This window comes from Mus caroli, unplaced genomic scaffold, assembly GCF_978045245.1.
Source record: "Mus caroli unplaced genomic scaffold, Mus_caroli_1 scaffold_13, whole genome shotgun sequence".
In the NCBI taxonomy this organism is placed as follows: Eukaryota; Metazoa; Chordata; class Mammalia; order Rodentia; family Muridae; genus Mus; species Mus caroli.
Window position 1 is genome coordinate 28,166,892 of NW_028227268.1, and position 10,806 is coordinate 28,177,697.

General features: G+C 46.2%; 1 protein-coding gene across 2 annotated transcripts; it reads right to left on the reverse strand.

Annotated features, from left to right (window-relative positions):
- Positions 1-4,380: 4,380 nt before the first annotated feature.
- Tob1 (transducer of ERBB2, 1) lies at positions 4,381-9,222 on the reverse strand. Of its 2 annotated transcripts, none has more exons than XM_021178230.3 (2): positions 9,074-9,222; positions 4,381-5,720 (listed from the first exon to the last, which is right to left on the reverse strand). In XM_021178230.3, the coding sequence occupies exon 2, from the start codon at positions 5,564-5,566 to the stop codon at positions 4,496-4,498; it is 1,071 nt and encodes a 356-aa protein (XP_021033889.1). In that variant the 5' UTR covers positions 5,567-5,720; positions 9,074-9,222; the 3' UTR covers positions 4,381-4,495. The 2 variants fall into 2 exon arrangements, with proteins under 2 accessions (XP_021033889.1, XP_021033888.1); XM_021178229.2 differs by lacking the exon at positions 9,074-9,222 and adding an exon at positions 7,423-7,726.
- Positions 9,223-10,806: the final 1,584 nt, after the last annotated feature.

Consider the following 10,806-nt stretch of genomic DNA (forward strand, 5'->3'; position numbering starts at 1 on the left):
AGGAAAGAAAAGAAAATAGCCTCAGAGGCCAGTGCATTTTAGAAGTAGCATCACAGTAAATCTACCACCTTAAGCACAGGGAAATCACACAAGGCTTCTAAATTGAGAGAAGAGGGGCTGGAAAGATGGAGCAGCCATTGAGAGTCTATGCTCTGCAGTTCTAAAATACTTTGTATCTTTCACAAAGCATCACCCAGATCTCTGAGCATGGTGCTACCATCTGAATACAGTATCTCTTCAGAGTCCATCTGTTAAAAGCCTTGGTCTTCAGTGCAGCCCACTTGGGAGGTTCCGTGGGTCTTTAGATGGAGTACATTGGGAGGTCCTTAGGTCCTTGGAGCTGGACCCTTGAAAGCGCTGCTCATGGGACTCTTCTCTTAACCCCTGACCCCCCTCCCTCCGCCTCCCAAATGCTGAGATTACAGGCATATGCCACCAAGTCCAATTAAACTGTTTCTCAGTTAATAGCCTCAATAATAATAAAAAAAAAAAACCCTGATGGACACACACAGTTAATTGCCTTCTGCTAGGTTCTTCATAGTAACACTTTTGAAAGAACTCTAACAAGTCTTGTGTCTGGCATGTCAAAAATAGGTTTATTCTCTTGACTTCAAATAACAGTATCAACGAATCTGAGGGAATACAGCTTAGTATTTAAGGTCACGAACCCTGCTATGACCATCTGAATCTGATTCCCAAGTTCTTAAACTGGGATAAAACTGTGCTTAGCACACAGAAAGTACCATCGAAGTACGTAACTGGATCACTTTTAAGGGTTTTTAAATTGCCTTCAGCAAACACAAGCGCTTGATTTTTTCCAGTTGCATGCACTGAGATTGATTCTAGATCTTTCCAAAAGAGGAAAAGACTTTCCAAGTAGATGTTACAGAAACTAAAGAAATCTGATCTCAGGTGACACCCCCCCCCCCCAGCACTGAGCAATGCCCTGGATCTTACTCAGCAGTGACAATTTCATGCAGCCTCCTAACGAGGACGTTTCCCTCATCTGTTCCGACACTATTCCCAACTTCTGTCAAAGGCTCACATTCCAGCCAGCCAAGGGGAGAAAGACTTCTTTATCTGTGGCTTTTGCACCCATGAATTTACAAGCAGAATATACTTAACCTTTGTCTTTATTCAATATGTATACTTTGGTTATTTTCCCTAAACAATATAGCTTGACAGATATTTATATAGCATTTGTATTTGATATTATAAACAATCTAGAAATTATTTAAAGTACATGGGATGGTGTGCATGGGGGCATATACAAATATCACACAATCTATATTAGGGCTTTGAGCATCCCCAGATTTTAGAATCTGCTGAGGTCCTGAAGCCAATCCCTCAGGGTTACCAAATGATAACTATATAATTTGTATTTCATGCCTGTGATAGTTTGTTTGTATAGGGAACAGGTTAAGGAGGAAAGTCGCCAACAGGCATTTTACTTCTAAGTCTGTCCAAAGAAACGTATTTTGTTTTCTATGTTACAGTGACTCTATGTTATAGTGACTTTTTATTTTTATTTATTTATTTATAGACAAGAGTTTCCCTGAGTAGCCCTGGCTGTCCTGGAACTCACTGGCCTCGAACTCAGAGATTGGTCTGCCTTTGTCTTCTGAGTGCTGGGATAAAAGGCATGAATTACCAACACCAGGCTCTTGGTGACTTATTTTTAAATAACCCAAGTCCTTAAGATTCCATTGAAATCTCTCAGTTAAGATGGAGGTGCCTGAGCATCTCTGTGAATGAAATTAACACTAATACACATGTAGAAAACCATCTTCAACTCCAGGGTAACTTTAGCTTTCCCCTCCAAAGGCAAGTTAACTTATCCTAACAAAGGAATGCTGCTGGCCACATCAGATGCATTTTGACTGCAGAAGGTCTGTGCCTTGTGTGGTGGGAGGCAAAGGCAGGAGGATCAGAGATTCAAGGTGATCATCAGCTATAAAATGAATTGGAGGCCGGTCTGAACTATTTAAGATCTTGCTTCAAAAAAAAAATTCCCCCCAGATGTTAGGCACTGGCAGTGGGATGCACTAAACTCTGAAGCTACCATTTCCCCCTCCCAGGCAGAGTGCAACCTGGAGAGCTTGTCCTACACGAGGGTTGTGCATGCTCGGGCTGCTACAAGAACTATTGCTACTGGAGCTGAGATGGACCAGACCTATGGAAATAACTTCTCAAACTGTCAGTCAAACAGTCTTCCCACAGAAGACCGGAAGCAGATGACAGTGGGGAGAAAACAGATCCGGGATTAAGACATAAGCTTTTCTAAATGTGCTACACACAAGTTCCTTTAAGAGAATTTCCATTCCTAGTGAGGAAAAACAAAAGTGTGTGGGAAACAGGGCCTTTGTTCATTCTCTTAATATACAGAAAATAAAAAACCAAATCAAGGTTTTCTGAAACCAGTCAAGATAAAATTTAAAGTAATCTGTCTCATATCAACATGAATGTAGCAAGATGACCTTTCTCTAAGGGCTGAACGATTCATGTAGTCCTTACAAATTCTTTTGCCTTTGTTGTCAAGCTGCCTTATCCAGATGTTTTGAAAATGTGTTAAATGCTAGCTTTTTCTTCCAAGTTGGAGCTATGATAACTTCACGGATTTCTGTCACCCAGTGTTTTAATTACTGTTGCTAGCCAAACTGTGATGGCAAAAGCTCAGAATGGTTGACCTGGACACTGTGAGGCTCCACTCTACACTCCAGTACTTCTTCAGAGCCTCATTCTGTCCAAGGGACAAAGGCCTCACCATAGAACACAAGGGGTAGCTTCCTTCTGTTATTTCAGTGCCTGTTGCCTTAAAACTTTTATTGCTCTAGACAGCTTGGGTGACAAAAGGCTTTTGTAAGCTGTGTCTAAAACTCTCATTTCCCTTGTAAGCCAGACAGTGCTGGTGCCTTCCTATAAAAGTAGAGCCATTCATTTCAGTTCAGGCCAATTTTCTCACCGATATTCTATCATGTATCAGCAAACATCGAAACAGGAAAGTGACTTGTCTTAAAGGTTTTGTTTTGCTTTAAAAGACAGGGTCTTATTTATGTAGCTCCAGCTGGCCTGGAACTAAGTCTGCCTCAAGTGCTGGGATTAAAGGCATTGGCAACCGCACCTGCCATTTTAATGTTTTGACTCATCAGTCAAAAAAACAATTATAAGTATTTTTAAAACCCCCTCACAAGATTCTACAATTTTCAGGCATTATCAGTAACTAATCTGTTCAAGCCCCTAATTAGGTTGGATACCATGCCCCCCAAAAGTAACAGCCTGTACATGTTTTACTGGGTAAAGAAACAAACATTAACACCTAGCAACTTTCCCAACTGTGGATGGGTTTAATCCTAAATTCTAGCTAACAGACAATGGCTCAACGTAAAAGGCGAAGGGTTTTCTAGCATTTTCTGAGTTCCTTCTCAGCACATTTCGAATAGATGCTGACAGGTGACCTAATTTCCTCCTATCACCTGGCTCTCTCCTAGATGGATGCTGGTAGTAGAGGCATCCATGTGCCACTTATATTTATAGGATGCTGGGGATCAAACCCATGGCTTTCTGCTTTTGAGGCAAACACTCTACTATGCACCACCCCTGTCTGACAGACAGCAGAGCCCTGCCTTCCATTATTCCTTTGTGACTCAGTAAGTTGTATCTTTCTTCTTCATGAGCATAGACTTTTAGCAAAGACTTAAAACAAAGACCAGAGGATAGGCATTTTTAATTTTAAAGAATTTTAATACAAACTTAATATAAACTATTTCAGTCCCTCTTAACATGTAAGACACTGACTCAAAATACTTTTATACCTTTTTTTTTCAAGTATTGCACAATATAGGTACAAAATTAATATTTACGATTACATTTTCTTCCATAATATATAGCAAAAATCTTTAAACCTTTAACAGAAAATACATTTTTTTGAAAAAGCAAATATTCGTACATTTTAATTCCACCACTAAAGGAATATCCTGTACACAATTTTCAGAATAGCTGATGTCTTTAAGATGGATATTTTACAATTTCAGTAAAAAAAATACAACATGAAGCTGTCACAGATCACTGTAGTAAAAAGATAGAAATGCAATACCATGTCGTAGAAACAATATATATATATCCTCTGATATTTTACAAACTTTGTACTAAATTAAATTATACAATTAGAAAAGACCAATAAACCCACTTATTAGTGCCAATTTTTTATAAAAAAAAATTCAGCCATGTCCTTGCTATATCTTAAATACTGTAAGAGGCCATATCTGAAAGTATACTTTAAAATATACAGTCAGTAGAAAATAACTTTGTGCTTGGTTGGCAAATGAAAAATGATGCATGTTTTATTTTGTAACCAAGCCTGAATGTGTCCTTACTATAAGCTTTAAAAAAAAAAAAAATCTCAAGGAGGCAAAAAAAAAAGAAAAAAAATTCCCCCTTGGGCCGATGCATTTTAACTTGTACGATACATGTTCTCTTTTGTTTTGTTTTTTTTTTTTTAGTTAGCCATAACAGGCTGGAATTGCTGGTTAGAATACTGCATGTTATTTAAGCTAAAATTCAAGCCGTCTACGAAAGACTTCTCGTTGAGGCCTCCGTAGGCCGCAAACACATCAAAGGCATTGCTGTACTGGAGGGGACTGAGGTTGAGGGGGCTGTCACCTGGGAACATTCCATTGGTACTACTACCTTGACCCTGCATGTTAGGAAAAATAAATTCCTTGGCATTGGGAGAAAGAGCAGAGGTTTGCTGCTGCTGCTGCTGTGGCTGCTGCTGCTGCGGTGGTGGAGGTGGCGGCTGGGATGATGGCGGCTGCTGCTGCTGCTGCTGTGGCTGCGGCTGTGGCTGCTGCTGGCTGCCCAGGCCCAGCCCATACAGAGAGTGCACTGAGGAAGAGATGGCTTTCTGCTTCAGGAGGTCATTCACATTCACAGTCAGGCCCAGGTTGATCGGAGAAGTGCGCGCTACCTTGCTGCTACGGCCACTGTTCTTCATTTTGGTGGAGCCGAACTTGGTGGCAGCAAAAGTGGCAGTGGTAAAGGTTAAAGGCTGCGTGGACCGGGGCATGAAGGTGGGGCTGACAGCAGCAGAGTGGCCGAAGGGAGGCGAGGGAGAGCTGGACACAGAGGAGGCCGGGTCGCTTATGGGCATGAACACCTGGGCCTCCGGGTTAAAGCTGTTTTTGATCTCCTTATCCAGCTCACAGCCGGTTTCACTACTGTCGTCCACGTACAGCACCTTCACTGGTCCCTTTTCGCCGATCTGGTAGGAAACCTCAAACGGGTCGATCCAGACACTCAAATCCTGTGGCAGATTGCCACGAACATCGTCAATGTCCAAACCACTCTCTTTGGATGCCTGCTCGATCACGGGGTCTACCTTCTCCCCCACGTGTATACATCTAAACCCTGAGCCTTTGTATGGCTTTTCAGGATACCAGTGCCCTTCATATTTCTTCTTAAGAAGTCTTTCAAGCTCTTCACCAAAAATGTTGACACGTCTCCTGGGAAGCTTATTGTACAAGTAGGAAATAATAAAATTGAGTGCTACTTGGATTTCAAGCTGCATAGCTGCGATGCCACAAAAGTTAGCTTTGTTTCAACTCCTCCACCAGAAAAATAAATCTTTTTTTTTTTTAAATCAGTTTGTGGCAGAGAAACAAATTCTCATTCAAAGTGCTGGTATTAGAAGATAATCCTTCAACCTTCCCGTGGTCTTGTTCCTTTAAGAAAACAAAACAAAAGCAAACACATCCAAGTGAGATCAATGTAATAGCTCCAAAGCTTTCTACCTGAAGCATTTTATTTTTGAAAATGTCTACTGGGCTAGAAAGACTGAAAATGATCGCTGGAAAATAAAAGGAACAGACCATAAAAAAAATCCTCTTGCTAAAGTTCAAGACAGATTTATAGTTAAAACAGCATTCTAAGCTATTATATACCATTTCCCAGCAGGGCTTACGGGACCTCCAGAACATGTATCCTTTCTGTCTCTTCTCGGCACAATGTTTACTAACTGTACTGCACACTCATCCACCCACCTACCAGTACACACACTCCACTTTTACAAGTTGGTCATTAGTTTCCTTGCTAGTCACCATTTTAGAAGTGAATCCCTAGTTCCTTTTGGAAACATCACGTTTAAATCTGCTTTATGTTAAATATTCGGAAATGTGATAAGTTACAAAATTATTTTTAATTTTCAAAGTACCTGGTACTAAAATTAAAGGTACTAAATGAGTTGTCATCTTGGTAAATGAAACCAAATTATCCTCTCTAGTTTTAACCATGCCAAGGGCTCTCACACACTTGCTCTTCTGGGAGACTTTTTCTTTTTTATTGTGTACTGCCCCCCCCCCCCCATTCTGAAATTCATCTCAGCTGCAAGTATAAGAAAAACAAGCAGCTTAAAACTCCTATTGATTACTCTGTTTAAAGGGCAGAGTTTCTCAGTTTTATTCTTATTTTTAAAAGCCATCTCCTTCCCTCTTCGGATAAACGGGCAGTCCCTGGAGAGGTTGGAGCGAAAAGGTCGACCTTTAAACGTTTGCTGGATCAGCACTGGGTGGGGATAAGAAAAGATCAAGGGCAAAGAGAGGTATTTCCAAGGGAGAGCTATTTGTACAACGAGGTTGATCAAAAAGGGCATTTAAAATAATCAAACTGGTGTTAATCCGTCTGTTCCATTTTCCATATTCTTGGTGACAAAGGGCAAAGAATCTTTCGTGTAGCCCCCAAACTACACTTTCCAAGCCGAAACCCAAGTGCAGGCAGAGAAAGCAGATTCAGCTGCTTGAAGGTGCAGCCGAGCCCAGACAGGCTGGGTGGAAGGTGGTTTTTAAAGCAACGCCTTAACACAGGACTGTGAAGAATTACATAAACAGCCAGTTGGGTCTCATTAGATTTCTGCTCACAGCACTGGGAGCCCGAGCGCTACAGCAGCAGCAACAGCCGGAGGAGGTGGAGGAGGAGGAGGAAGAGGAGGAAGACTACTAGCCTTGCTCCGGGAGGAGGAGCTCGGCCCGGGGAAAAGGAGAGCAGGCTCTCTAGCTGCCTCAGGGACCCGGCCCTGGGCACCGGCAGGTCGCGGCGCGGGCCGCCCAGTCTTCCCCTCCCCCGCCGTAACCTGACCCTGCCGTCCCCCCCTCTGCTCCCCGCTCGAGGCTCCTGGGACCTAGCCAGGATCCCGGAGCACCGGTCCGGGCTCGATCCCTGTATCCCGGCGCCCCCTCCCCCTGCCTGGGCGCCGCTGCTCCCACCCAGGGTGCTCCCTCCTCCCGGCTGCCCGCCGGCCGTCAAGCCTCCGGACCAGGCCCCCGGAGCCACTCCATTCCCTTGAGTCCCCGAGGCCGCCCCTCCGCACCCGGGCTCGCAGGGCGCTGCAGCCACTCCCTCGGCTCCTAGCCGCCGCCCCGCCGTACTTACAGGCTGCTCCGGAGCTGCGGCCGCCGCCGAGCCGCGGCTGGGCGGGGGAGAAGGGGCGGCGGGCGGGGGCGCGGGTGGGTCGGGAGCGGCGAGGCGGCGGGATGCAAGACGTCGCCACCGCCGGACACGCGACGGACGTCTCGGGCGGGCCTGGGAGCTCGCTGCTCTGGCTCAGGGGTGGCGGGGACGGCAAGCTTACACGAGCGCGCTCGCTTCTCTACACAGCCCGGCGGCCCGGCCCTGCGTCCCCGTACAGCGCCCTCTGCGCGCCGGGCCAGAGCTTCGCTCCTTCTGCCGCGGCGCGCGCCCCGCCTCTCGTTTTATAGCCTCCTCCCCGCCCCCAGCCTCCGCGGGGGTGCGCGCCGCTCGCGTCACAGTCCCGCCCTCCCCACCCGGCACCCCCGGGCCGCGCCGACTCCGCCCCTGCCCTGCCCCCCGACGCCATTGGCCAAGTCCCGCCTGCCCACATCCAGACGGCCGCTGATAGATGGTCACGCCTCCTGAACGCCGCTGTGACCAATGATCTGAGAGTCCCGAGAGGCTGGGGGAGGGGTTAAGGGAGGCCTTGGAAGGGGATTGGAGAAGGGTGGTAGGGATGGGGTGACAGGGCCCCGGGGCCTGGAGGGGAGGGGGGGAGGAGGGGGAGCAGGTGGCGACGCGGCGGGGACCGGCCGGGAGGGGCAGCCGAGGCTGGGAGAGGGAGGGCAGAGTACACGGAAAAGGCTGCTTCCGAGCGAGTACGACTGTGGCCGAGGAAAACCCCACTCCTGGGCGAGCTAGCCTGTGGGTCTCCAGCCCATCCCGGGGTGACCGGGACTCGTGCTCCCGATTCATTGAGTATTAATCCCCGCAGGGTCTAGGCCAACTGCCACCCCGAGAGTGACAACTGCAGAACCTGGGGGTGGGGAAGGGAGGCCACGTCGCTGCACCTCCCGCACAGGTGACAGTTTAACTGCCTCTGCAGCCCCCCTGGCCAAATCTCCCCGGGTCACCTGGCAGCAGCTCGGACTTGAGGGTTGCTTGAGACTGTAAGAAAAAAAAAATTGTCTTATATCAAACGTCGCAGAGAGCGACACGCTGCCAAACTGCCTATGTGACTGTGTGTGCGCGCCCACGCGTGCATTTTGAGGGCTTTCACCCAGACCCACAAAATAAACACGAGGCCTTGCTGAGGAACCTGCGAGAGTTTATGAACTGTGCACAGGTGTCCAGGGAATGGGGACGCCCGGGACTCTAGGGGCGCGGATAGGCGCCGTTTCCACAACCTGCAGCCCAGAAATCCGAGTTACCGTCGGGAGTGGAACGGGGCGTTCCTCTTGGCTAAAAATAATTACTCACAGGTAGCAACGATGCCTGATTGGTCGCACTGGACCTTAGCGGCCAGACGATTGGCTGTCTGGTCTCCAGGAGACCGACGTCAAACTCGGACTGGGTAAAGGCGAGAGAAAGTCGAGGGGGAGCCTCGGAGAGGGGGGTAGGGGGAGAAAGCGCAGCAGTGAATGAAACGCCCAGGGCCCTGCCTTCCCCTTCCCTGTCCTGGGCATTCGGGCCATGCTTCCTGGAAAAAAACCGGTCCCGGTGCTGCCTTGCCCTTAAACACTGCAGGGCGGGCATTTCTATGCCTCTGTCTAGAGGTTAAAGCACAACTCACCGTCTGTGTAGCCCATCTGTACCACCCAGGGCACAAACCTTGGTCTACGCGACCCGCCAAGAGCCGTTTCATTTTATAGATGCAGAAGTCTGGATGTAGCCTATTATTTTGCACTCGGACCTGCTTGCGTGGGTTCCCACCTCCTCTTTTAGAAGGAACAGCTTTGAGAAAGGATATTTCTAAAGTCTCACAGCGTGTGAGAAGGGGAGGGTTTGTGGAATGGGCTGAGGGGTGGGGTGGCGACCGGTCAGGTGACCCATTTCTTGTTTATTGCACAGGTTCCTAAAACTTGGGTAGCGGGTTTGTTTTTTGTTTTTTCTTAAGATCATAGAAGTTTTACTCAAAAACGCTTTAAATTCTGTTTTATTTTTAGTATTTCGGCTTTTTAGTTGCAGAGTGGAATTAGATTGTGAGAGCATGCATGGTGTTTAAAATGGAAGCATCTGGCAGCAAAATATTTTAATATAAATTATTCTTCCACTGTTTTCCTCCGTTGTGTGGTTTTGCTTTTCTAGTGTGAACGTTAATTTGTCACTGAAATAAGGCATTTTTAATTCTATAGCTAGTTGGGCACAGAAATTGCAAGAATCTAGGTAAGATATTTTGGGACTGGCTTACCAAGAGAAACACTTTATCTTTCATGTGCCCTAGAAGCACAATTTATTACCATTAGGCAAATGTTACTGTACCAAACTCTCGGAATTACAGACACATGTGCTGGGCCATGTGTCTTGATTTGTAATTTGGAAAATATATCACTATAATTAGGGAGCATATTAGACTTGGCTGAGATTAAAATGTCTAACTAAAAATAGATGAATCATAATTTTGTTAAGCTTGTGTGTACTTTTCAAGAATTCTCTAGAGGAAATGAACAGGTCTCTTTCTCTCTGACTTCTTCCCTTCTGAATTTCTCCAATCTACAGTTCCAGATCTAAAGCAGTGAAGCACTTACCTCCTAGGGACTGGTTAAATGTCAGTAACAACAGCTTTAAAATGTCTGAGTTAGCTGGGAATGGTGACTCACACCTGTAAATCCCAGCACTCAGTTTGAGACAGAAACATCACAAGTTCAAAGCCTGCCTGGACGACAAGGCAAGTTCCAGGCTAGCCTGGGGTGCATGTTTCAAAGATAAATAATTAAATAAAAACAGACAAAATTATGGGTTAATTCCAGAACTCTTGAGGGTGGGGGTAGGGAGTGTGAGAGGGTCTCAACCCAAAGACCAATACTGCTATTTTATTCAAGTCTTGCACTTTAAAGGATCTCTCACAGCTAGTTACCATTTATCAATTGCTTTAGAATTCTACATCAGTGTAGACTGCTAAATCATCACTTAAATTCTATGAATTTATAGAGATAAAAATATTGAACTCAGGCTCCAGGCGATGTCGCAATCAAGGAAGTCTCCTTAGGAACTGATAACTCAGGCCTGTAATGACATGGACTTAGAAGGTTGAGGCAGGAGGATCGAAGTCCAATGCTTGTCTGGGTAACAAAATAAGTTCAAGGTCATCTTGGGCCACAGTGAGAGCATGTCTCAAGAAATAAGAAAGAACTGGGGCTGTAGCTCAGCCTGTAACCCCAGCACACCTAAGAGTCTGAGGCAGGAGGATGGCAAGTTTGTAGCCAACCTGAGCTACACAGTAAGATCCTATCTCTTCAGAGCTTTTGGTTGTGAGCCTAGCCTTTAATGGTAGAGTCGTCACTCTGGCCCCCTATCTCAATAATA

What these genes read in the sequence shown, in the direction of transcription:
- Tob1 (XM_021178230.3), bottom strand. Translation starts at nt 5,566, where the DNA reads ATGCAGCTTGAAATCCAAGTAGCACTCAATTTTATTATTTCCTACTTG.